At 41.0% G+C, this 26,840-nt stretch overlaps 3 protein-coding genes across 5 annotated transcripts in view; 2 read left to right on the top strand and 1 right to left on the bottom strand.

Moving 5' to 3' along the window:
• The first annotated feature begins 238 nt into the window (after window positions 1-238).
• Window positions 239-11,913, top strand: SAMD13 (sterile alpha motif domain containing 13). Its single transcript, XM_054285493.1, has 4 exons — window positions 239-323; window positions 1,675-1,755; window positions 5,727-5,838; window positions 10,664-11,913. Exons 2-4 carry the CDS (start codon window positions 1,703-1,705, stop codon window positions 10,805-10,807), a joined length of 309 nt encoding a protein of 102 aa, XP_054141468.1. The 5' UTR covers window positions 239-323; window positions 1,675-1,702; the 3' UTR covers window positions 10,808-11,913.
• DNASE2B (deoxyribonuclease 2 beta) overlaps window positions 5,748-26,840 on the top strand; it is a 39,139-nt gene continuing 18,046 nt past the window's right edge. Inside the window, exons 1-4 of one of the 3 annotated variants that reach the window (XR_008483646.1) lie at window positions 5,750-5,838; window positions 11,029-11,085; window positions 12,019-12,120; window positions 24,632-24,775. The gene's annotated coding sequence lies outside the window, so the exon portion shown is untranslated. Of the gene's footprint in view, window positions 5,839-11,028; window positions 11,086-11,824; window positions 11,901-12,018; window positions 12,121-24,631; window positions 24,776-26,840 lie in introns of those variants that run through there. The other 2 variants (XM_054285490.1, XR_008483647.1) reach the window with 2 other exon arrangements.
• Window positions 19,444-26,655, bottom strand: LOC128942849 (uricase-like). The gene is made up of 7 exons (XM_054285492.1): window positions 25,745-26,655; window positions 24,884-25,000; window positions 24,677-24,755; window positions 21,395-21,581; window positions 20,788-20,911; window positions 20,374-20,457; window positions 19,444-19,607 (listed from the first exon to the last, which is right to left on the bottom strand). The coding sequence occupies exons 1-7, from the start codon at window positions 26,102-26,104 to the stop codon at window positions 19,470-19,472; spliced, it is 1,089 nt and encodes a 362-aa protein (XP_054141467.1). The 5' UTR covers window positions 26,105-26,655; the 3' UTR covers window positions 19,444-19,469.

Raw genomic sequence — 26,840 nt, 5'->3', positions numbered from 1 at the left:
TCCCCAGCAGGTAAGCGCTGCCGGGGTGAGCCGCTCGGCGGAGGCGCCGCTCCGTGCCGTGCCGTGCCGTGCCGTGCCGTGCCCAGCCCGCCGGCCCCGGGTGCCCTCCCCGCCGGGCGGGGGTCCCGCGGCGCGGCGCCTTTAACGCGGCGGCCATGACGCGGGCGGTCCGTGTGTGGCGGGCGCGTCACGGGGCCGGGCGGGGCCGCTCCCGGTGTCACTCGGAGCCGCCGCGGAGCGCCCGCTGCCGCCGAGGGGCGGGGGCCGCGGGCTCCGCCGCTCCGCAGCAGCCGGTAGCCATGCGCCGGTTTAGTTGCTCGTAGGTAGGTTTTTCTGCCTTGCTTCCCTCGCCCCCAGCCAGGAGTGACAATGTGGTGCAGTGCGAGCGGGTGCCCGGGCGATGCTGAACGCGTGTGGCAGCCCCGGCGCAGCCGCGGGAAGCGGAGCCCCGGGAGCCCCCGCCGGCCGGGCCCGCGGCTCCGCGGGAGTGCCCGCCCCGAGCCCGGGGGCTGCGGGCCGTGCGCGGGGCGTTCCGCAGGTAGGCTGGTGCGGGTGTCGTCTGCAGTCACCTCAGGTGAACCGAGAAGTGATTTCAGGGAATTCGTGGAGTTGTTTGGTCAGCGGTGCAGGAAGAAGCATCTTTTCGATTAGTTTGTTACTGTGTTCTTGGTGCTTTACGCGCTTCTACGTGTATAATAAAGGGTCGTCTTCTTTTTTTCCCCTTTTTTTACTTTTTTTCCCCCACAGCAGTATTAATTGCTATTCTGTATTTTTGCAAAGTTTTAGCTGAAGAGCATGATTTCCCTATTCCGTATCCCAGAGCTTTGAGACATTTCACTGGCATCCATTAATGCTACAGCAAGAACATCATGAGTCCTTGGTCCATTCTCTGGCGCTTTCTGAAGTAGAAATGGCTTACTTGAGGACAGAAAGGAAAGGCTTGGGTTATTTCTGCATGTTCCGTGGAGCGATGGAAAAAGCTGTGTGGTGCAAGTACTCCAGCGTGCTGCAAGGAAGGAAACAAACTGGATTTTCTCCTGTGCCCTTCATGTGCTCCTTTCCTTTTTGGAGTTCAGTGTAGCATACCTATAGAAGAAGCTGCTCTACTGCAGGAAGGGAGGTCTTATGATTTAGGCCTCAGGAGTTTGGGGCTCATTTAGTAACTCTGCTTACCAGCTTTATTTGTACAATGGGCATAAGTGACATGCTCATCTGTATCCAAGTCCACATTTGTAAAACAAGGCTATGGATTTCCAAATCTTTCTAAATATCCTCCATCTGTTTGGATCCTCTGTATCACAGGATGACTGAAGATCCATCAAGCTCTTGATACACAGCCATATATTGCACATCAATCTCCATGTATTTGAATACATACAGTTTGGTCAAAATTTTAACACTTGTGAAAAGGATTAAATGTAGTGTTACTTTCCTTGATTTTCAGGCAAGAATTATTTCTTGTGTTTGAAGCACAGATCAACTTTCTTTTCTAGTTCATTAGCTACTATCAGCTTTGCCAGGCTTCCAGGGAAATCAGTCTTTGACAGCACTGTTGCTCTCAAGTGGAAACATGCATGTGTCCCTGTAGAATGCTTGTTTCTGTTACGTTACACTGCACTGGTCTTACTACCAGTTATTAAACACAGCTTTTTTTTTTTCCTCCCTATCAATCAGTTGCTGAAGTAAAACTTCTATCCTCCCCATGCTAACTGTTGACATGGAAAACAAGGAAAATGGCTCTCTGGATGTCAAAAAGTAAGTGTTTCTTTTACATAAACAGCACATGGATTTTAAATGTAGTTTTCCTTTGAGCTAATGTGGTTGGCAACAGTGCCCATCTCCATCTTTGCACATTTCAAATCCTCCCTGTTCTTAATGACTTCTGTTGTATTTCAGCTTTGAAACAGAAGAGTCCAGGGCACTGAGCTGATTACAAGTGATATGTGGTAGGACTGTATAGCAATGAAGAGATGTAGAAGATAGTAACTTAAGTTAGGAGTACGTTTTTTCTTTTCCTCTCAACCAGACACTAAAGCAAGTGGTAGCGCTGTAGCCAATACTGTGTCTCTGCTCACCGTCTGTCAGTGGCTTTTGCAGAACCAGTGCCTAATGGGAGAAGTGTCCTGTGTGGAAGTTACCTCTCTGTGCCCCTCTCTGCTGACAGCCCACCTGTCTGGGGCTGAGTAGTAGCAGGATATCACTTAGGTGTCAGTTCCCTTCTGAAACAGATACGTTAAGCTGTTTATTGGAGAAGCCTAAAGTTGCTGGGGTTTTATTTCAGACCTAGAGGAGGAATAAGGCAGAGACATGGTGTTCATTGCTCTACAACTTTATTTTGTGTGGTAAACTACAGGCTAAGGCATAGAAGTTTTTTGTAAGCATTTATTTAAGATCAGAAATTCTTTAATTAGGACTAGCAATTCTGAATGACATTATGGACTGAGAAGTGACATTCTGTGTGGAAAAATCTGGCATTGCTGCTTTAGGATTACAGAAGCCATGGTGAGAGAGATGTACACATATGTGTATATATTAAAGGAAAAAAAAGACCGTAAGGAAAGATACTAGAGTAGGCTCTTAGTCTGTTCTGTCAAGCTGCAACACTTTGTGCAGCTGCATCTCATTATTCTCTTTCAGATCTCTCTTACATAAGCTGTCCAAGAAAACGTGACAATGCGTAGGCTACCAGGCACTAGAGTAAGGTAAATCATAATGGTCACTTCAGGCTACTGATAAAACACCTGATTCTGAAAAGCATCAAAAGATCTGATGGCAGCCATTAAAATCAGCATCCTCCCCCTTCACTTGAGATGCTGGCTACACCACACCAAATAAAGAGCATTTTCCTATTCAGTGACTATGAATAATTATCCTGTGTCCCTTAGAAACCACCTTCCCTTTGGCAGGCTGGTTTCTACAATGAGCACTCTGGGGTGGGAGGAGAAAGGAGACAGTCAAAGCAGGGACAGTTTATGTTTAATCATTTTCCCCAAGGCTTGGGTGATAAAGACTCAACCACTGATTGCTAAGTTGGCCTTTTAGAGTGGATGGAAATTGTATTTAAACTGTGGGACTGTGGTTTCTAGATGAATGTATATTGTATGTATGTGGGCATATCTACAAAGGAAGTATTTGACACTTTCTTGAAGTGCCTATAAATAAGCTGGATTAAATCTGTTTGTTCTCAGCTATATCCTTTCAGACCTTGCTGCTTCTGCCACATGATGGCAATAAAGGCACAGGGACAGTGGTGAAAAACAGACAAGCCTAATTTTCATTCATTGTTAGTGCATCTAGTAGCTTCAAAGCCTAAAATGCCAGTCCTTGTAAGATTTTAAAGCATCCAGGATGTGAGGCATAAGCCAGTGTATGGATGTTACATATTCCCTTGTCTTGACTGAAGAATAGAGCCATGTCAGCAGCAGTGTGAGGAGGAGACTGACAAAGTCTACAAGCAGAATGAGCCTCTCTATGGGTAGATGGGTTAAAATCCAGCCAGCCTCCAGCAGTCTGCCACATGCCTTCCAGTCTTCTGCAGCTGTAGCTGTGGAAATTGGCTCCACTTGAGGTCCAGCATGATGCTATTCCTTGAGGCAGGAACTTGCAATTAATTCCTGTGATTAATTAATGATTGAGGTAGAGCCCCTGAAGTCACTGCAGTTGAGCCTTGGATGGGGCTGGACCCAGACCAAGCTGCAGCTCCCTAGTGATAAAAGGGGAGCTACAAGAAAAACTAAAGCACTTGGGCTGAGATAAAAAATTGTGGAAGGAGGGTTTGGGGCCATATTTAATTTGAAATTAAAGTGTTTGGAGAAGTAAGTTAATTACAGTTAGGTGATATTTTTACAGACTGAACCTTTTATTTGCTGTTTAGGAAGGGTTAAATTCAATTTGTTTGGTTTTTTAACTGAGTGGTTAGCATTTAGTTTATGTTTTTTTAGTAAAAAATGAGTAATTGAAAGTGACAGTCCATGTCTTAAGGAAAATGCAAAGATTTAAATACAATTCCTCTAATGCTGCTTTTATAAATACATACAGATTTTGTGTGGCAGTTTTCACATTTTACTTCTTAAGCCTTAGAATGTGCACAACACCAAAAACTCTTATTTGAAAGGCATTCTTTGATTAAAAAAAAAAAAACATGAAAAAAGTGCCGCTCTGATAAGGCCATATAGTCTCATTTTCAATTTTGCTGAGTATTGCTTTCTGTGTAATCACAATCAGTGAAGCAGTTCATGAAGTAAGTCATCATATGATGAGCAAAAGTAAGAAACTGTTCCTCATTGCTCAGAGATCTGTGATAAATGAAAGAAACTGCTTTTAGAAGGCCCAGTGTAACACAGGCTGCAGATGGTCCCTGTGGTCAGATTTTGTTGCCATATTGACAGACACATTTCAAGAGTTTGGGGACGTGCAAAAATCATTGTTTCCATGAGTCCTCCTTCCCAGGACTCAGATAGTTTTAGGAATAAGAATGTTATAGAAATGGCAATGGGAGGCACTCCATGTATGGATTGCATCTGGCTGCTTTGAAAAATGGTGTGCCCTTGATTCACTCAGTTATTTTGCTGAAAAACAGACAAGTATTGGCAAGGCAGAGATACAGACAGTTGGAAAAGAAAAAATTGAAGGACAGAACAAAAAAAATTGTCAGGACAGTATAATCTGTGTTTCTTTTCCAGCTGGTGCTGTTGAAATCAAAGTCCTGCCTCTAAGCTTCAGGCAAGAAAATGGACAGGATTCTGACACCTGCCCTAATCTGTACATTTTCAATATTGCTTCATGAGCATTATGGTTAAGCAAGTATAATGATGGGAATATTTGGCATGAACTTCAGGACTTCTGGTTGAGGAAACATGTTAAAGAAGCTCTCTCTTTGATATCTTGCTCTTCATCCTCATAAATTGCAGTAGAACAGGAAGTCAAGCTCACTATGTGGTTTTTTTTTTACCAAAATTTTTCAGATACACTATTATCTTTGTGACAGGGTGATTGTAGTTTGAGGAAAAGAAATGCAGGATAAAGATAATAATATGAATGTTTTGTGGAAAACAATTGCCTGAGGTTAATCACAGAAGGAATTAATTCCGATTGTGTTTAACAGATGTTTTGTCAGATGCACAGCTATTTAAAAAGTCCATAGATTTGTCCAAAGATGAGTCTAACAACAGTTTTGGGAAATTTTCTGTATTGAGAATTAGTTCAATCATTTGGTGCCTTTTTTTAGTTTTGGTTGGGAAGTTCTGTTTGTTTGTTTGTTGTTTTGCAAGGTAAAGATGCCTAGCAGTAATTTCTACCCATGTTACAAGGACAGTCTCATCTGTGTAACGAATAATCCACATGTAGTTCTTTAAGTACTTGGTAGCTGAAAGCAAGCTGCAGGCTTGAAAGGCAGGAGTTTGGTACCCCAGGTGTGGCAGTTCTCATTCTCCAACAGGAAAGACAGCACACTTGTATGAAGATCCTAACTGATTGCCTTTGGCTGATGTGAAGATTCATATACTTTCTTCTTTTCTGAAAGGAGAGGGGTCTCAGTTTTCCCCAGCATGAGGTGGAATGTGAAAGAACAGGGGACACAGTTCTGTATTGGAGTGGGGGAGATGCATCAAAGAACACTTTTCCTGCAGAAGCAAGGAAGGAGGGGGACGTACATGAGGCATGCACAAAGCAGCAGCAGATGTTCTGCACACCTTTAGTGATTACTTGTCTGCATTTGCACTTTGCAGTTCACTAGAGAATGGGAGACCTCTGGATCCTGCTGACTGGGCTGTTACTGATGTTGTGAATTATTTCAGAACAGCTGGATTTGAAGAACAAGCCAGTGCTTTTCAGGAACAGGTAAATCTCTTAGCAAACACCTTTTGACTGCCACCAGTTTCTCACATTGCAAATTTTTGCTGTGAGCCTGGTTATACACTGTAAAATGCGAGAGAAAATCCCACATTAATAGTGGGATTTGAGTCTGTTATTGGGTGACGATACATGGGACTGTGATCTCTGAGTAATGTAATAATCTCTCTTGTTCTACAAGCTGTGGATAATGAGTTGGAGTTTGTTTAAGATAGGATTCAGAAAGGTGAGAAATCTAAATAAATTTTCTGGCTTGAACTCAGTCTCCCTATACAACCCACTCAGTTTCACTGTCTTGTTATTTAAAATGTGAATGGTGTTTAAAATGTGAATTCCCTTCTTTCTTAGTGTATTGTGTAGTTACACTCATGAGTATTTATAAAACCTGGGGCTTCTAAGCAACAATGTGAGTGTGAAGGCATAGGGTGACAAAGGGGCTGCTGTGTTGCACTGAACTTGGCAGTACAAGTGAATATGGAAAGGACAGATTGGCACTAAGTTGGCAGAGGAGCAGCATGTTTGTAGGACTCAGTCTGAGAAAAGGTTAGGTCTTTGTTTCTGGGCCTTGTAACTGCTGATACTAATGGGAGGTTTCTTTTGGTAGATTAGGTCAGAGCTTAAGCAGTCAGGTGGCCCATTGGGACTCACCTGCCAGCAGCTGGGGCTGTGTGCTAGTGGGGCAGGCTTGGGAAGTCAGCTTGCTTGGCCTACAGCCCACCTGTTCCATAGAGAAGTAACTTACATCACATTGGCAGTTCAGCACCTCCCCAGATAAGTCTGTAGGCTTGTGTGTGACTACCAGCAAATTAGTCACCCACACTTGTAATTAGTTATCAAAATAGATGGCTCGACCTTCCAAGGTGCTGAGCTGGTGCAAGTTACTGGCAGCTTTGCAGGGAGACTGTCCATTTCATTGTCCATGAAATAACCTCGTGGTTGGTCAGGGTAATGTTGCTGCCCTTCAGCACCACGTCTGTGAAATCCAGTCTGAATGTAACTGATGCATATAACAAAGTATCTAAATTCAGTTCTTTGTTCTTGAGGGTGAAAAGCCTGTTGTTGAGTGGTTCTCTAGCAGGTTGCAGAGAAGGTTCTTTCTGCAGCTGCTGCTAATTTTTCAGAATTTGAAGATGAGTGAACAGGCTAAAAAGGAAACTGTTTGAGTGTGTCCAGTCCTTAATTCCAGCATCCATGTCACAAAAGCCCTGGAAATGTGGCTTAAAAACTACACAGGCAAAGTAATTGTGGTCTCTGGGAGTCTTTTGCTTATACTGACAGATATCTCTGGCTTCCATCAAATATCTTGACCTCTTTGCCTCACAGCTGGCAATTATTGTCAATAATATTGAAATAATTACTACTGATTTTGCAGCAGAAAGGTGAGGCTGATTTCTGAGTTTTGGCAAATCAGCCTGCAACAGCAGCCTTGTAGGTTTTATTAGTATTTTGCAATGAGGATAAGTGGTTTCAGTAGGGTAACTGAGGACTCTGCTGGGACAGCCATGTGCAGAAATGTGGCTGTGATTCCACTGCCAACTTCACCTTATGCTAAAACCTTGGAAAGAGAGGCTGACAGCTGCCACCAGGATGTGGCCAGGAGCTGAGGGATGGGTAATTGCAGCAGAAGTCATTGCCACTTCCTTCTTCCTCTCCATTAGCAGCATGAGGAGCAGCAAGTGCCTGGTTCTACGTGCCAGGTTTGCCAGCCTATTCCCTGTCTGCATCAAGAACAGGCCCATAAACAATCCTCTCCCTAACTTCTTGTCAGTGGTGCTGTCCAGTTTCTTCTACACTATCTGCTACCACTAACTTGACCTGTGTTCTTACAGTGTTTTTGTCAGGATCTCCCAGGTATGGCAGTGCAGACAGGTTCATTTTGAACCCTTAGCCATCCTCTGTCTGTAGAGCACCAGGCATACAGCTGCAATTCTGGCCATCTCTATTTTCCTCTGTCATTTGCAGTTGCCTGGGCCCCAGAAACCCAGTTTCATTTGATCTACTGCCCTGAATATGTACTGGAAGAGCAATAAGATTGTAAGCAGTAAAGGAAAGTATTCAGTTTCACCTACAACACTCGGAAATTGTTTTCCACTGAACTGCTTCAGTAGGGGTAGCACAATGGTTTCCTTAGAAAATATCCTTAGCCCAGAATGTAGTCATGGCATCTTTTATTACACTGAGCTTTTACACAGCAATAACTAGGTCCACACTTTCCTTTGATGAATCTGAATACATCTGGACTCACCTGAAACAAGTGTCTCAAAAGATCTTTAAGACCTGAATTTTTTGTACAATACTTTAAGGATAATTAGGAGACATTTTAAGGGCTGCAGAATGTTTTATTAACCTCTATTGTAAGTGCTGGTAGGAAGTGATGCTTGTATGATGATTATCTGTTATTCCTTCTTGGAGTTCCCTGATGTCAGCAAATCAAAAGAGCTCGCTGATGAAAACAGATTCAGCTGAAGGATGTTACCCAATAACAAAAATCCATAACATCAGCAAGCAAATCAGTCAAGCCAAGAGGTTGAGGACACAGGATACCTGAAGAGGGAGGAGTAGCAGTTGCAGGACGAGGGTGTGGATACTTTCAGAAAAATACAGCCTGCCAATTTGTGGCTGAGCTTTCTGTAGGAGCCCTGGAAGCACAGGGGACTTTGGCTCACTCCAAGACTGAAGCTGTTTATAAGGTCTCAAGATGTGCTTGTGCTCTGACCTTTGTTATGGCCCATGTGGCTTCTTGAGCATTGTGTTGTGATAGCCAGACATGCCCAGGTGCCCCAGTGCTGGTTTGCTGGCCCCACTGCAAGGCCTTACCAGAAGGGAAACTGGGGTTTGACATCAGCTGGGGTCCACTGCTGCTTTCTGGCAGAGCCACAGTAGGGAGGAGCACGTGAGTGTGCTGGCTTACTCTAAAACTTTGCATTTCTCAGTCACTTAGAAGGGATGGGGGGGGGGACTTGAAGCTTAAGCAGTCCCCTGGTTATTTGTTGAAGACAGTGTGATATTGGTGTTAAGGTCATCCTGGCACCTGGGTAATTACTGTTAGCTTGAGTTGTGCAGAGAAGTTTCTCTGCAATTAACATTTAAAGACATACTGAGAGCTAGCATTGAAATTGCACCCTGAAAAAAATGCAGAAAATAGAGAAGTAGCGGAGAAGAGATCAGAGAAGTCACCAGAGCATACAAAAGCTTACCTGGTGCAAAAAAAGGGTGTGACAATTCTGCAGGATCAGGTAAATGTGGAAAACTTAAAGGAAGTGAAAGAGGTAAAGCTTACAATTCACACAAAGATATAAAATGCTTGAACTCTGAATATGTAATCACTCCTTCCTACACAGATGTGTTTAAAGAATCAGTTTCCTATTCAGTGGAAGTCTTAGTAGTTACCAGCATTTCTAGAAAACACAGGGAACCCTGTGGAAGAAGAAGGGAAAGGAATAGATGCTTTTTTCCTATTCTTGGAGTTTCTCCTATTCCAGGTACTGGATTTACTCCATTTGGATCCTACCAAGCTGGAGGCTGTTCTTCCTCCATAGCATCGTTGAACAGCAGCAGAAAAGGCAACTTCAGATCGGTCATAGCAATGAGCAAAACACTCACTGGTGTCAAAATTCCCACAGAAAGAATTGTGACGAATGGAAAAGAGAGGATAGAAACTGGTTTTTTCCATTAACATTCTCAACAGTAATTGGAAAGAGGCACCTGCTATAATTGGGTAAAAAGTTATTGGAAACTTTTTTTTCTTTTAGAATTACTGTTACTTTATGCTCCCCTGAGGGATTAGTAGTTGTATACATCTTGGGGATATTTTTTAAAAATGCCACTTTCAGCTGATCTTTGACTATGTTGTGGTTTGTCCATGTATTTTGTATTTATAAAATTTATCAAATTTTAAGAGAGATCCATCTTGACAAATTCCTGCTGAGTTCTAATAGAAGTCTTCTTTTCATCTTGCATTGTAATCAAGGATTGGATCTCTGATATTTCCAAGATAATAGAAGGGAGTGAAGAGATGTGGATTCTTTCTCTTCCATTTTGAGTTTAAAAATGATTTAGAGGGAGTTTTCAAGCATATGTCAAGGTTTTAAGATGGAAAACAAAAATCCAAAGCCTACAGGATTTCTAACCTAAACAGATCTGAAAGGAAAAAAAAAATCCCACCATATCTGTGATTTACAAGAGGTATTTTAAGCAGGAAAGTGTCAGGGCTGTTGAAACTTAAGCTGACAAGTTTCTGCTTTTCTCATTTTCCCTTAAAAGTAGAGGAAGAAAAGTTTTCTCAGTGTGTCAAGCTCTAGTTAAGCCCTTCCAAAATTTCTGATTGCAAGAGTCTTTTCCTTTTTTTCCCCCCACAGGATGCATGGGAAGGTTGGCCTTTTAAAGAAGGCACCTGAAGTTATTAGCAGATATTCACTAGTTTAAACTTGCATATTGCTGTCAATAGTAACTCTTCTGAAATGCACTTCATAAGCTGCATTCTTAGGAGTATCCTTCCCTAAATGGCTGATAATTAGGCATTCTTCACTTGTACCTATTAATTAGAAAAAGGTTTACAAGGAGGGAATTTTGAAATTAGGCTCATTTGGATTTTGTGCTTGACAAAATAGTATTTATGCCTTAGTCAGCACAGGTGAGCACTTGAAAAACAGACAGCAAGCAGAATTTAGCAGCTGTGAACATGGTTTCAGGAAACTCAAGGCTACTATTTTCCTCACTGATCCTCTATAGTAGTATTCCATTTGTTGCATGACTGTTCTCCTCTATTAGATTTGTATATTTGTCTTTATCAACTCTTTAATTCTTCTTATAGGAAATTGATGGCAAATCATTACTGTTGATGACAAGAAATGATGTACTGACTGGACTTTCATTAAAACTGGGGCCTGCGCTGAAAATCTATGAATATCACGTAAAACCTCTACAGACACAACATCTAAAGAACAACTCTTTATAGCTAATTGTCTAATTGGGGTCATGCTGTGCCTCAAGGGAAAAATAAGCAATTTGGTTTCATGTGATGGAACTTTGTAAAGAGAGAATATATCTATTAAGAGTTTAAACCAAATTAGAATATATATCCTATTGGATAGAGCTGGCAATATACTATATGCTGAGTCTGAACTGAGAGAGGTGGTGTGTATTTTTTACATAGTACATAATGATTTTCTCTTTTAGGAAGTGTCAATGAGCATGTTGAGATAGCTACATCACTGTATCCAGAACAAAAGGGAGGTATGTCATTCTCATTTTTGAGCCAGACATGTTCTTGATTTCATTAATTAAGATACCAAAAAAATAAACAAAAAGAACCCCAAAGTTTACATGCATCTTTAGAGAGAGGAACCAATTAAAGTAGGTTTTGGTTTACACTAAAGACCTACTAAAATTATTACTACTTATAATTTCAGGATGGGACTGACACTTGCCAAGTCACCCTTTTTTGCAGAGGGTCCTATTTTGACCTTATTAAGGTTTACTTGTGGTATGCTGCAATGTTTAAAGCTGTACATAGAACTAACATAACTCCTTCAATAGCAGAAGGTGTTGCTGACAGGTGAAACTGAGTTGTGTATTTTTTGCTGTCCTTTAAATTTTCAGCTTTTCACCTGTTTTTAATAGTAGTCCTATGTAAAATATAGTTGGTTTTTAAAGGTTTGTGTTGCTTTGCAAACAAAAAAGCTTCATTTTATTCCTTTTTTAATTTATGATTGTTTTCTAACATTATGCAGAAATTTGTAAAAAGTAAAATTCTGCACATTTTTAATATTGTCTGTCTTTGGTGTTGTAATGATTGATTTTTTTTTTAATGCTTTACTTAACACTTTGAATACTTGTTTTAAGAACTGAAAGAAGCTGTCTTGTCACCATACATCTCTGTTAAAAGAGAGTCATGTTCAATCTGTTTGTACTGGTTCCCTATTTGATAGGTTGCTTGCTATATCCCAATAAAACATTGCTTATGTTTGGATTCAGTTTACTTTACAGATCTTTTACTTTCTCTGTTGTGTTATACTGGAGCTCCTTTCCTCCATTTTCCTATTAAAAAGGTATCAAAATCTACTTACTATTCTATGTTCTTGTGATTACTTGTAACACTACCTACCATAATATTTAAAGATTTAATTATTTTTGTTCTTTCTTCTCTGGTGTCACATACTGCTGAAGGAGAAGCCCTGGCCACAGTTCACCAGTAACATCTGTGTTTCCCTTACCCGTGTCTGGAGCTGTCAGTGCTGTGGAGCTGCTGTGCTGGCCCTGGTACACAGGGTGGGTCCATTTACCCCAGAATGTCTGGAGACACCCAAGGATGCTGCTAAGCCCTGTCTGGGCTCACCATCATCTCTGGCCCAGAGAGCTTTGCCATGAGCCCTGAAATGGGGAATGTGGGCTTGCATCGGTGATGCTGAGCAGAGGAGCAAGGAAGGAGGAATTAAGCATGAGAGTGTGGTGAAAGTGGGGACAGGATTCAGGGAGAGGAAGGAGAATCTCCTGCTATCTCCTGCCTGGGTAGAGACCCTGTCTTCACTTTGACTTGGCCAAGTGTGAGGTGGCTGTGTGTGGTTAAAGGGAGAGAGGGGAGAGAAGGGACGAGGCCATGCTAATACCTATGCCATAGGTGAAGCTCATGGTATATGCTATATTACATAAATATATACAGCAGCATGCTTTCTTGGATTCTTCCTAACCTTTACATGGTACAGTGTATTTATTTGGAATTTGAGACAATAGGACAGAGATGTATTCATCATTTCTTTGACTGTCCCTTGTACTGACCTTACTTCAGGCATTGGTCTGTTAGCAGCAGGTTTGTAAGTCATGGTCTGAATTCTGTTTATGATTTTATTTATAGTTTGGTCATGTCCAGAGATACCTGCTGGGAGTAGAGCTCTGCTGGAAGACTAGATTCAAATAGAGGTCATCAACCCTGCCTTGGGGAATTTTGAGCTATAGTCTGTATCTGGATAATTTTGGATTGCAATTTAAAAATTATACATGGAACTTCTAAATATTTTAATATAGAATTAGGTGTGTTTATGAAAAGGATCATGAAAGTAGCCTGGACATGCTAACCAGCACTGTATGTGTAGAATTATTTTGGATGGGAATACATAGTGCTGTGTTATGGAAGGATTAATTGAATATTCTTTTTTTTCTCCACTTGCATGTTTGGTATGGGATTTACATTTTGTGGTCCTGTGGAAGACCGAATTTGAAGTAAAATGTACGTATTCCAAGGAGTAAAAATCTCCACTGTGCAGACATGAGAGTGCATTTGATGACTACTGAACAAAGTTCTTTCTTTTAATATGTTTAATGAGCAAATGAATTGCAGTCAGAAACATCCAGATTTTATTTCCCCTTTGCTCAGCACCACTGAGTCATACAAGCAAAGGCACAACAGAAATCTCATTGCAAGTGCAAAAAGGAATTTGGAAAATATTGGTCAAAACTGTGACAATTTTTTTACTGTCTCTCATTTTTATTGTAGTTTCCTACTGTTCTCTGAGCTTTCTAATGCTGCTCTTCTCTTTGTGCACTTGACTGTTCTGGTTTTGTCTCTTACATTCTCTTTGCCATTTCTGGGAGAACAAAAAAATCTTTCTAAGACACTGAAGGGTTTAAAAGAGGAAGTCAAAGCCAGATTATTTTTAGCTACCATTCCTCTTGCAGAAAACACAGCTGCTGTTGAGACGAGGAAGCAACTGATAGGCATTACTGGATACCATGTCAGTACTGCAGCTCTGAGTTGCAGAGCTATGCAGGAATCCAGTTTAAATCCTGCCCTTATATGTGCCTGCAGCTGGGAGAGCCCCTCTTCCTTAAAAGCCCTGCCTGTGCCCTGGTGATGGTTAAGCTGCCAGCCTCTGGCTGCTCAGCTGATCCAGGGGGTGAGTGTGATGGAGGTCTTGGCTTTCACACTGAATCGCAGTTTAGAGAGTGCCCTTCTCCTGGGGGCAGCTTTAAGGAATAAAGCAGCACTGAGCTCCCCTGCCCTGCTGTTGGTCAGCACAAGAAGTGTCATGCTGCAGCCAAGGTCTTCCCTGTCATTCTTCTCTCCTAATATCAGAAGTGCATATCATTCAGAATCTTTCATACACTTTTAAAATTATTTCAAAGCATTACAATATGTCTGTTCTGGTATGATGGGTGTGAAATGTGTAGGAATTGTTCATCAGCTCTGGTCACTTTCCTCTAAAGCTGTGGATACAAAACATGGCACATTCTCTTTGCATCCAATCAGAGCCAAGTACCACACATAAAGCATGGGTAAGGCACCTGTCAGCAAAGTATGGGATCTGTGGCAGTACCTGTCCACCAGAACCACTTTCTCAGCCCAGAAAAAATGGTTCTGACTGTTTGCTGCTGTCTCCCATGCCTACATGTTATTGGTCCCAGTTTGTTCTAATGTACTGCACTTGATTAGGTTGTAGAAGATTCTTTGCCCATATAATTATAAGGCAAGATTCAACAGCTGTAACAGAGGGAGTAAGCCCCCATGCATCACTCCTGGTTAGAAATGACCCTGGCAAAATGTCTCATTAGGCTGTCAATATCAGGCATTAATTGCTAAATTAACTCTTCTTTCTTTTCCCCGCTTTTTCAAATTCTACCATGTTCTTTTTCAAATTCTAGCATGTTCAAATTCTACCAAATCCTTTCACTCTTCCTCTTTTTAAAAATCAGCATTTAACTGATCTTTTGTCTTCACCAATCCTCTTTCCAGTGTCACACTTAAGTTACAGTGACAGTTGCTTTAAAATCAGAGGGTCGTATTTTCTGTGAGTCTGACAAAAGCTGCACATTTATTTCTCATTTCTTAATGGCAATATTGTACATTTAAAGGCTGAGTCTGGGTAGGACCAGAAAAATATTACCTTACTTTGTCTTCATTCTGGTTTTCTACTTCCAAGTCAGAACAGCAGTTCCTTCTCTTCCAGGAATGGCTTTTGGCCCAAAAGTCGTGTGGGAAATGAAATGACTGTGAATGTGCATGTTGGAGGGTGTAACAATCACTGGCTCATAAGCAGCAGGGTGAGTGGAGCACTGCAGAGGAGGGTCTGCTTTACTCTCTCCTTCACCTTGGGCAATTTACACAGGCAATGGATTGGCTTCTTCATCAAATGAGAGGACTTGGTGCATGGAGATGTGATCCAAGGGATCTCAGCCATGTCCCATTCCATCGCCTCTGTGTTGCTCAGTTTGGACAGCAGTTTGCCCAGGGGAAGTGCTGAAGACAGTGGCTGTCATTAGCCCACTGGCAGGGGCAGTCTCCATTGGAAGAAAGGGCAGACTGATTTAATAAGTAACTTTCATTCCTATTGAGAAAGTCTGTCTTCTTTTTGATAGTGTAACAAGGTCATTAAATTACTTTTTGCTTAGCCCCTATAATTAGGGAGTTGATTTAGTGATGTTCATTTGGATCTTCAATGTGTGTTCGATTCCCAGAATAACATTGGTCTGTAGTTGCTATAAATTTGGGAAATGCAGCCTCAGGCACCTGGAGAGGCTAAGGGGAGCACCTTGAAGACTGTAAGTGGTTGTTGGGCTCCATGTGAGGGTTTCATTGCTGCTGAAGGCTGCTGGTGAGTACTGGAGACCAGTGGTGTATTTATATGCTGCTCTTGTGAGCATCCTTGCTGAAGGAGCAGTCAGCAGTTACAACTGCTCTATTATCAGCTGATCTGCTGATAAGGCAGCAGCACATGTCTTGGCATTGGCAGACTTGCATTCATCTCAGGATGTTCTCTTCCCTTTTTTGGATGATTGCTATAATCCAGCTGCCCCTCTACAGAGTACACTCTTTGGTACTTACTATATTGAGGATGCCTCTGTTTTTAGCAGCTAAATTTTATCAGACAAGGGAGGGAAGGCTTATCGTTTGCACTGATCTTTGGGATTCAAGAGTAACATTGCTTTGTCTTGTCTTGTCTTAGTGGATCTTAGTGGATTGGGGAAGGAGGAAGGAAGTCAAAGTAAGGAACTTGTGGGTGAGTTTGTTCACAAGCTGGTGGCCAGACTGGGGGAGAGAAATGTGGAAATGGGTGTGTGCCTGGGTGTAGCAACCCTGTTTCACAAGGACACACTTCGAATTCCCTTCTCCCTTCTGCATAAATAACCCACCCCAGTTTGGCTGGGCCTTCCTGCCTGGAAATATGTGTGTCTAGAGGATTTGAAAACATTGCAGGAGTATAAGGTCATGAAAACTAGAATTCTTGTCTTTTTCAGTCAGATGTAATGTAGAAATTCATTCCTAGTGCCACACCTGAGAAGTGGCAGAAGCCCTCCACAGTACTCAGGCACTCTGAACTTCTGTTGTATTTCCCTCTGAATCAAAGGTTGCTCTACCCCCTCGTTTATCTAATTTTGAATCCCTCCATTATTGTTTGGGCTGGTTTTTTTTTTGTTTTAGCAACAGCTAACCCCAGATCATAATTTTTTTCTGATGTGATTGACATAGATTAGTCCTACATACATCAGCTGATCTAGTAGGTGTCATCTATACTCATGTTTTATACACATACGTGTGTGTGTGCATGCAGTCAGGTACTTGTGTGTGTCCTTCTCAGGCTGCTATGAATGGTGAAGCTCTCAAAAAACATTTTATATTGTAGCTGACGTGTGAGCTGATATTTTTGATCCAGTAACTGGAAATATTTCATATTTTTCCTTTCTAGATACAGCTGTGCACTTTCCAGGAGGGATATGGTTGGGTGCTGTATATATAAAAATAGTGTAATTCTAAATTCAGAAGTATTTATTTTCCGATTTTTAGCCAGAAACAGTTTTTTGGTCACTTTAAGTAGCTCAGCTTAATTTAGAGTCAGGATTATGTACTCTTGATAAAAGCAAGGTTAAATTAAGAAAGGAAAAATACAACTCTCAGGAAGGAAAAAAAAAGTAGCTGTGATAGTTAATAAAAACTGGCAGGTTTAAATGTATACTGGAAAGCAGGTAACAATATATATAGAATAATACAGTCAGGGAAGACAGATGACTTGTCCTGACCCTGACAGTGACATCTGTTCTCTGTTTTAGGTACTGGCTGATGAGTTTAGCTGGTACATTTTATCTGGGTGACATTGGTTGTGCATGGAGCATGGTGAGCAGCTGAGGCAGGCTGTGCTGGACTGTCCTGGGCAGTTATCAGAATTGAACAGAAACAGGATGGGAAAGAATCAAAGACTAAAAAGATAATGCGTTTGTGCACTTGAAATACTCTGTTTGTGGGTAGGAGACTTCATCCCCTATGAATACTGGGATGTGGCCCAGGACCAGCAAGGTTCATGTTATCAGCAAGAAGTTGTATTTTAAACAGCAATTTTACAACCTGCTAGCTGCTGCTCATTTTCATCAAGTGTGATGGCGTCAGCAAAGCATCACAGCTGCTTCTGAGTAAAACACAGTAAGCAACTTGAGCAGCTCCTTAGGACAGGAACTGAAAAAACATCTGTCTGAATGAAATTAATGCAAGTCCATCGTGGAGACTGAATCTAATGAAGCCAATGGGAATTTGGTCAGATTTCAGGCCCAAGTGAGTCTGGCTAAGTCACATTTTCAAGACTGATTTATGCCACTGTTACCCTAATCTTGTTGCCATATGGGAAATTGGGGCTGCTTCCGATTGCCTGAGTGCTTTCTTTAGAAGCAATCTGCCCACGTAAGTGACTCAGGTTTGCAGTGCTGGATGGAGCTGCACTGAGATGCTCCAAAGACAGTCAGTGTCTGCCTGTCTGTGGAGGTTTATACAAACTACACTGACTGAGTGTGTGTGTGTTTGTTGGCTCAGCAAACAACTGCTCGCTGCTTTGTGTCCTCATTCCACCATAGAGGTTAGTCCACCACTACCTTGCAGGGCCACAAATGAAGCACAAAAAGTAGTGAAAGAAACCTTGTGCTTAATGCAGTAAATTTCTTATAAGGTAGAAAGGAAGTTGGTTGTGCAGCTCTGCTTTGTTTCAGAGGGAGGTAAATGCTGAAATGTTCAGTAAGGTTCTTTTTCATCTACTGGTAGTGAAGTGTCATTTGGAAGAAGACTGGTCACTTTTTGAGGTGAAATTTGATGAATTAAAATAGTTCTTTTACTTAAAGTGTTCACATTTATATATAGGTAGTAAATAGTCAAAAGCTACTTTGTTTTTTGATGTTGCTCTTTATTTGCCTTTAAAAGATACATTAATAAATTAAAAGCACCTAGAAGTGACAGAAGTAGCAAGACATAAGCCCACAAGTACAGTACAACACAATCTAAGAAGGTAAGCAAGAACATCCCCAGGAAAAGTTAGAAGTGTTGTGAATAAAGCTTTCAGAATTGGCTGGTGACCAGAGGACATCACAGCTGGGACAGCCTCACTCCATGGTGTCATTTTTCCTGCTGTTCAGGGCATAGGCCAGGCTGGTGGAGTGTTCTCCTCTTGCATCTCTTATGCCCTGCTCATCAAGGCAAGTTTCTATCTTTCAAAGCACCTCAAAATATCACACAGAGCAGGACATCTCCCCTATTTTTAGTGCCTATGAATTTAATGATTGTACCAGAGCAGTGCTGCATGTCTGCAAACTCAGGAGGCACAAAGGCAACTTAACTGCAGTTTTTACTTTGGGCAATTCCCACTTGTTTTGTACTCTGTCACATGGAGTCTGTAAAAATGACACTCTGAGAAAACGAGAGAAAGAGTTTGAAGCTGTTGGAAGATCAGGATGATTCCTGTTGCAAATGTGGTAGCCACAGTTTGTGAGACGAGAATCATTGACTGTATTGTTTTATCTTAATGTTCAAAGCTTTCACCTGGGGTAACTAAAGTAAAATATACATTATCTGTCTGTCTATTTTTCTCCCTACCCCTCCTAAATGTAATAGGGCTACGTAGGTTGACTCCTACCTGCTCAGAAGTCATGATAAGATTATTAGAATAAAGAAAACTATTTAATTAAACCTACAGAGATAGCCCAAACCCTCAAATCACCTCAGTGATTAATGTAAAAGTACTATAGTAACTACAGTCTGATGAGTAGCAGCAGCAGTCATGCAGTCAGATTACATGCAGAGAAAGTTGTAACTATTACAACACAAAGGAGATATGAGAGATGTTTGGTTTTTTTTTTCCTCATCTTCTGCTTAAAGAAATCCTGATTCTGACTGATTCCCCGTTCAGTCACTCAGTCAGAACATCAGCTCTGTAGATCAGTGTGGTGTCAAGGGGTCATGACAGGTTATGTCAATGAAACAGCAGGTCTTATGCCTGTATATTCAACTTACTGAAGAAATATTAATAAAGAGAATATAGAGATTTCCTGATTTTACATGTCAAAAACACGTTACAGACATCAAATTATTTGTTTCATTAAAAGGTCTAGGAATAGCTAGTTTAAAAATTAAATTACCTAATGTTTCCAGCTGGGATTTTCCAAAGAGCTTAGGGCACTTCAGCCTGCAAATCACATTGGAAGTCAGGGACAGACTTTTATTTCCAATTTCCTGAGGGTCCTTCATAAATCCCATGTTCAGGAGTTCATAGAGGGAAAAGCAGTCAGCAATGGAAGAGGCCAATAAGGAGTAAACATTGATAGGAAAGCCATGCTGTTAAGTTTATCAGGAAGGTTGAGTAGAGCCAAGAGGTTTAGTTTCCCTGGCCAGCTGCCAGTCCAAACTGACATCTCCTCTCATCTCTCAGCATTTGGCTTTGTGCTTCAAAAAATGTCTTCCGGCCAAGTGTGCAAGTACAGGAGCCATAAGGAGTTTCCACTGGAACCAAAACCTGAGGGGGATGAGCACAAACACAAAGGTTATGTTTGAGACAGGGATAGACCAGCAGAAAATCATGCCAGACCTTTTCTCCCTCTTCGGAACATCAGTGGTAGATGCTGACATTATCGCAAGTAAGAGTGGATCTATAATGTCCACCTGAAGGAGGGGAAGGGTAGGAGAGCACAGTAGCAGAATCGCAAGACTTTAGAGGGAGACTAGAGCACAAACAGACTATAGACCATCAATGTCAATGGAATAGCCCAATTTTTCTCTTTCATGTGAGGGTAACGTAACAGACTTTCAGCTAGACCTAGCTGGCAGCTCCACCGGCTGTGGAGGGAGGAGCAAATACATCTCACCCCCTGCCTTTTGCTCTCTGCCTGATCCCAGGCTTGCATCTTACCCACTATTTGACCAATCTGGGATGCCACAGTGCATTCTGCTTGGGTAAAATGCACAGGTTGGCATTATAATTGAGAGTCAAATTCAGTGGAGAAAGAAGGAATAATTTTTCAAAGATAGTCTCTGTTACAGATCCTTTTGATGTCCAGAGAATTCCACTTGCCATTCAAGTTTTATCAATAACACAAAAAGACAATTATTTATCCTACTTTTGTAATCAGTTTAAGTCTCTTTTAGAGGTAATGTGGAGCTTTTACTGTGACTGGGAGAAAGTTTGCTCACTTTAACTCTGTTTTATGTAGAACTGCTGCTATGCTTTGAGGCTGAGTATTTCTAAAGAGGGCAGTCAAGTTGTATTTGAAGCATTTACTTACTTCTTTGTCATTGGTCAAGCCTAGATTCTTCATGTCTACAACATTATAAAAGGTGTTGTTCAAGACGACTTCTATGACCTGTACCTGAAACCATGAAAATGGATGAGACAATGAATTAGGGCACCTTTTCAGTCAACAACCTGGCAGGCTTTTCACTCTGTGTAAAAAAGAACAATGCCACCCCCTCAGTACAGTTGATCAAATGCAATCTAGTGAACATGTGTGGCACACCTTTCACTTTTATTCAAGTGCTGCCAAGAACTGAGTGATGTTCTCCCCCATTGTGTTTCCAGCTGGTGAGTTTCCACTCTTAGAACTGACAGAGGAAATAACAGCCTCATGTTGGTCTTCTCAGTGGTGCAATTAACATTCACTATTGTTGAAGTAAAACATCATTAGGAGGAAAGAAGATACCTGTGGCACTCTGGAAAGGACAAGCATCTGGATACAGTTGACAGTTTTCTGGTAAGAGGGTGAATATTCCCCACAGTCAGGTGGTCCAGCAAAGGCTTCAAGGATACATTCACGGATTTTTTTCCTAGAGATAACACAGGTTCTTACAAAACCTTGTATCAGCTGTCTCTGCTTAAATCTGTAATGCTCTGCTGTGGGGTGTTTTTTGTTTATATTTTGCATGTCTTTTCTGACAAATATGTAGCCCATGGGATTTTATGCAAGAACAAGTTGTACTTTCATCCAAATTCTGTTTCCTTTCCCCATGCCCACCAGATATATAATTCAGAGAAAGGTTTTGTTAAAACTATTTAACAGATAGTTATTTTATTTTCCTAAAGTCTTCTGTACTGTACACTGAACTGTTCATTTGAATCCTGTCCAATGATGTACCCTTAGAGAGGGAAGTACCCCTAAGAGATGCCTCTCACCCCTTGTAACAAGAGCTTATTGCTGTGAGTGGCTGGTGCACAGCAGCTGTGGATCTGGCCCTTACACCTTCTGTATTGTACAGAGGGACTTTGTGAGTATAGATTGGGAAATTAACATTACTTGATATAACATATACCATATGCAGTTAAAGTCAAAATCCTTGCATTCGCCGTATGACCATTTGCAGAAGAACTCTCCACACAGAATCCTGTCATGTCTTTCAGGAAGTGTGGTGTGTTCATTCTTATAGAAGCCTTTAAATCCAGACTGTGTTGTCTTCATAAGTTTCAGGTCCTTAATTCCAGCAAAGACAATCAGAGGACCTGTGATTGAAAATTACAAGAAAATATGAGCTTCTTTTTACACAAAGAATGAAATCTTTGGGTGCATACTTGCATTGACAGCTCCAGAGCCAGAAAGCAGACAATAACTTTCTGCATACTGATATTGGCAGAAAGGTAAGAAATGACAGAAACTACTGAAGTCAGGCTCAATCTAGAAAATGGAGAATCCCATCAAGTGATATGCAGTTAAGGAGAATTGAGGATAGACTCTTTTATCTCGCTTGGAATTGGGACGTGTTGGGTTGGCTCATGCTGATGTCAATTTAGGAATGGCTCTAAAGGGAAATAAAATAGGCTATCAGTGCTGTGATGGTGCCTTTTCCAAGGACACAGACGAATGTAAAAATTCTTGGTATAAACACAGAGCCTCAGTCAGTAATTTGCTTTAGATACCCATCCTGTTGGGAGTTTTGCATCTCTGAGAATGAGAGCCAGGAGCCAGTGCAAATCCCTGCAGTTCAGCTAATGAGCAGGAACTGGCACTGATACAGATGCCACCCACAGGTTCAAACTGACAGTGGCTTTGCTCTTAGCCACTATTTATAAAACAAGCTGTCGAGGATCACTGCTGCATGGGTGGATCTTTGTCTTCCAAACACCAAGCAGTTGTGAACTTTTTCTGCAGACACCTTTTGAACGGCAGCTATTTTAATTTCAAGCAGTCAGTTATTTAGAGCACACCAAGATGGTAACAGAAAATTTTACTGACCAGAGCTGCCAAAGAGCTTATTCAGAAAAGAGAAACTTCACGGCATACAGGCTCATTCAGGACCTGTGCAGATAGTCAGGCCTGAAGTCCAAGCTGCTGGTTTTGTGCTGCTCTTGGTGCTCACACTAGCTAGTTCAAAATTCATCCTTGAATATGTCAAGTGCATAGTAATCCTGCCTTGGATTTGGAAGACTCACAAATTTTGTCTTTAAATGATGTCTTTGAAGGAATTTATACCGGAAATAATTCCACCGTGGTAGGCATTTCTATATTGCATGGTTGTTTAGAGGTTTGGGTGTTTTTAAACTGCTCTGTGACTGGATATTACTGACACTGTATCTTATCTATATTTCTTTTCTTGTTTACATGCAGTATTGTTTTTGAATTAGTCTAAGGAGGTGTATCTATCATTTTGCCCATGTCCCCCCGTTATATACTAAAACTGTAAAAAAATCTAAAAAAGAGACTGACTTTGGACAGGATATTTTGAGGTTTGTACAGATCTTGAATAATTCAGCACTTGGATATAAGACTGTGACACACAGTTATTAATGTAGTGCAGGTACTATCAGTGAACCTGGAGAAATATTTATCTTATATTCAAATAATTAGACTTATTTGAAAGAGCTCCTTGCAACAAAAGGTTGACTGAAAGGCTGGCTGACTGTACAGCAATCAGCCTGAAACTAGCTCCAAAGGGAGAGTTTCCAAGGTGAACAGCTCACACTGTGCTTTCAGGGGGCTTTGTGCTCGAGCTGTCTTCAGTTGACAAATTTTGATTCAGTTAAGTTACTTACAATGTTTTGAGTTTCCAAAAAACTCTGAGCCTTTTATCAGCTGATACAATGGCAAAACATAATTCTATTAAACTTCACTAGGGTTTTCTTTTTCATTATAAGAAAATTATTAAACAATAGGATTAACTGAGAAATGAACTCTCGTGTATGGCTGATAGGTGCATAGGAGGATGCTAAATATAGAGAACATTCTCTTAGAAGAAAAATAAAAGTGATTTGAAAATCATCACTTTGGTTATTGTTCACCTAGGCAGGGAATTCTAAAGAAACAACTAAAGGGCTACATGAAGGGAAGTCTAAGAAGAAAAGGTGGTTTCTTCAGTAAGCCGTAAAAGCTTTCTGTTTGTGTAGAATCTGAAGTTGCAGAATTGCTTGTTAAATTTTCATGATGATGAAAAATTTAATACAATCTATATTAAGAGCAACAGCTTTTCAAAAATGTATAGACTCTTTTTGTTTGTTTCTTTTTTTTTAAATTCAGGTGTCTTTTTTAACATTTTCCAGAAAATACAGTCAATACTGTTGAGGCTGCCAAAAGTACAGCAGTAGTTAATACTAGAGACATTAAAAAAGATGAGGCCAAGAGGCACTGGAGACTTTCTGTGTTCTTTCAGCAGGACCACAGGAACAATGCTCAGATGGACCTTTCAAAACTTGTGTCCTGTCTGCAAGTGAAACTGGTCTTGCCACTGGTTCTGGATAGGATGGGAAATAGTTCTAAGTTATATTAATGTAGTATAGCCAAGTACTGAACTAAACCTAAGCCCTCTAAAGCCATGATGTGAAATGATAGTGGCCTCAGCTCCGTTCCCAGTAATCCAGGAGATGCATCAAACAAAACACCATCACAGTGAGACTGAACTTGGGTTTTTTATGCAAGCTACAGCAAGTAACGATAATTTTTACACTCCCTTTGGAATGCCAATTCATGGACAGACAGCTGAGCTTGAAAACTTGTCTTTTAAGTATCACAAAACTCTTGGTCAAGCTAAATACTGCTTTGTTTATGCATGGTGTGCAAAAATAGTAAGCACACTCTGAAGTATTTTCATGTGAAAAAAGGTTCACATGTAGACCAGAGTGCTCACGATGTGCAAGCTAGTCTGGCTTGCAGCAGTGAAATTGCTTTCCTAGAAATAAAATCTGGGCATGCTGACAGGAGTTTGGAAATTACTGCAAAGCGGGCAATTGGCCTGCAGCAGTGTGGTATCAGGTAAGGATCATAGGAGACCACAAGTTGTAGTATAAGGTAGAAAAGGAAGCAGCCTGTTCTCAGAAGGCCGTTAAATCCTGTGGCAGGATGTAACAGTTCTGCTGGATGTGCTGTTGTAACCATTCCATGTTTGGGATATACATACAAATGTGAGCTACGTTAGCTCCTCAGCCATGTCTCAGAGATCAAGAACGTCAAAATTACACTATAAAAATCTTCTTTGGTTTAGACCTCTGGAGCAGTTTGGCTGTGCCCTAAGCCCTATAACACCCATAGCTATCTCTAAAGCCATTTCATCTCTCATTGGCAGAAATATTTACAGAGAAGTAGGGGATGCTGCCAGTTCTTTTCTCACCATTCCGGCACTGCTCAGCTTCACAAAAGCGGATCCCATCAGGAACACAAATGAATGAGTGGATGTGGGGAACGCCATCCTGCAATTTAGAGCAGACATGTAAGTAAAAGTGCCATAAATATTATTATGTTAATTTGAAAACAGGAGCTAAGAGAGTGAGGAATGACTACAGCATAAACAAATGGAATGTATTAGTATTTTAGATACCTCATGCAGACGTTGCCATGGTACTTCTTGAACGTAGGCTTTGACGTACGCCACTTGGCAAAATGTTGTCATGAAGTGATTGCAGATATCTATAGCAAATTGTTCTAAACTTGAGATCTAAGGCAGCAAACAGTATTATTAGAAAGAAGCAATAACTTCATGTACAAAAGTAGATTTTTCTGGTTGTTGTATGTAAGAATCAGTGTGGTTAAAAACACATTTCTCTAATTTCTAGCTTGGCTCACTGTTCCCAGTCATTTGACCAGCTTGCCGCGTGTGCTGCAAATAGCAACTATAGTTGTGTCAAAAATCTTTCATTCTGTGGTACAGTGAGCTGCAGTTCTTGGACTGAGAGAAACTGCTGCAGGAGTGTTATGCTTTGCGGATATAATGCTGAAATAATAATTTATCACAATTATTCTGATTGATATGGTGATACCGTAATTAAGTTTTACAGGGTAAAGATGGGATTCCATTATGGAGAAATACAGTGCTACAGATTGTCATTATGATACATGCAGTTGATGGCAGGAAGAGCACAGAAGACTTAAGAGGCATCTCATACTTGGAGACCTTCTGTTTAAAAATACTATATAGGAATAATGCGGGATTATGGGCTATTAAATTAAAAAAAAAAAGATGGCTTTTATATGATAAATCCACAAAAACCAGTGCTATATCTTGAGAAGAAAGGCTTTGGAAAACTAAGAATCCACAGAACAAGCAGTGGAGGATGAAAACTAAAATCACTGAAAATTACTTTGGTACTGGTATGCAAATTGAAAATAAAAAGTTAGCAAAACAAATACTTCCAAATGAAGTTGTAAGAAACAGCAAGGCTAGTTAAAAAATAAAAAATACCCCATTTTTTTTGGCCAGCACAAGGACAATATTCTTTATGGTGTCTGTAGGTATCACAAGAGAATTGTTTCCTTCCAGGTACTCCTGAGGAGAAGTCAGCCGGAGATGCGCACACACTTCCACTTCTTTAACAAACTGCTTCTTTCCTTCTTTATGAAGGCGAAGGAACTTAATTGTATTCTTGCCATATTCACAGTTGAGGACTTCAAGGTCCTTGATCTGCAAAGAAAACATGTGGCAGTAGTAAAGAAATGCAGTGGAAGTCTGAGTTATGCTGTCATGAAACAATGTCAGTGAAACATAAACAGTGCTTATGGCCTTTATTTTTGTAGTTACCCATGATAATGAGAATATTTTCATTATAAATTGCAGAGTCCTGACAGGAAGAAAAAATGCTTTAGGAGACTATTATTGTATTAGTAGCAGCTGTGGTGAAATTCTAAAATTTTCTGAGGAACAGATTATAGAACAGGAGTCACAGTGAACTAATCTCTCTTTTGTCATCTGTGATTTAGTCCTGACTATATAGACCTTCACTGAGTCTCTTCTCTGGGATCATTGGCTTTGTTTGCATTAAGCCCTGTTATTAAGTTTTGCCCTGCTTCTGTCAAACACACCCCATTTACACATATCTTACAGTGTTGGACAGGCTGTACTAGCAAGGTGACAAAATTCTGCAAAGGTCGTGAGGATTTCTGTTGTGCTAAAATACCCAGAGCTCATTGCACTAGACTTTCCATGAGGCTGAAATATCCCATACTCCATATCAACAACTTTTGATGTAAATCAGCCCCTTTTCATGTAGGCATAATGAGAATGGAGAAAGAGCACTTTCCACACCAAAATATAAATTGAAGCTTTTTATGTGTGAGTTGCTAAAAGATTATCAGCTGTGAAATCGCTCCCTTCAGACATGTTTGTTCTTAAATGCACTTTAAAAATAGTTGAAAAAAGCACTAGGTAATTGTAAGTAAATTCATTTGGTTCAGAGATCAGAGCGTTTCTCCGGCTCGGTCCCTAAGGGCTCAGTCCCCAGGGGGACTGGAGGTGCCCAGGGGTGACTGGAGGTGCCGAGCGCCGGCATCGGGCGCTCACC

This window comes from Melozone crissalis, unplaced genomic scaffold, assembly GCF_028551555.1.
Source record: "Melozone crissalis strain CALT ecotype California unplaced genomic scaffold, PUWL_Pcris_2 ptg000045l_1, whole genome shotgun sequence".
Taxonomy (NCBI): Eukaryota; Metazoa; Chordata; class Aves; order Passeriformes; family Passerellidae; genus Melozone; species Melozone crissalis.
The sequence above is the reverse complement of the archived record's forward strand: the minus strand, read 5'-3'. Positions and strand labels throughout refer to the sequence as shown.

What these genes read in the sequence shown, in the direction of transcription:
- SAMD13 (XM_054285493.1), top strand. Translation starts at nt 1,703, where the DNA reads ATGCTAACTGTTGACATGGAAAACAAGGAAAATGGCTCTCTGGATGTC. An exon ending in GGCTCTCTGGATGTCAAAAA is followed by an intron (nt 1,756 to 5,726) that starts GTAAGTGTTTCT and finishes TGCACTTTGCAG; the next exon opens with TTCACTAGAGAATGGGAGAC. An exon ending in CCAGTGCTTTTCAGGAACAG is followed by an intron (nt 5,839 to 10,663) that starts GTAAATCTCTTA and finishes TTCTTCTTATAG; the next exon opens with GAAATTGATGGCAAATCATT.
- LOC128942849 (XM_054285492.1), bottom strand. Translation starts at nt 26,104, where the DNA reads ATGAAAATATTCTCATTATCATGGGTAACTACAAAAATAAAGGCCATA. An exon ending in AGCTGAGCAGTGCCGGAATG is followed by an intron (nt 21,582 to 24,676) that starts GTGAGAAAAGAA and finishes TTTCAATCACAG; the next exon opens with GTCCTCTGATTGTCTTTGCT. An exon ending in TTTGACTTTAACTGCATATG is followed by an intron (nt 20,912 to 21,394) that starts GTATATGTTATA and finishes TGTTATCTCTAG; the next exon opens with GAAAAAAATCCGTGAATGTA.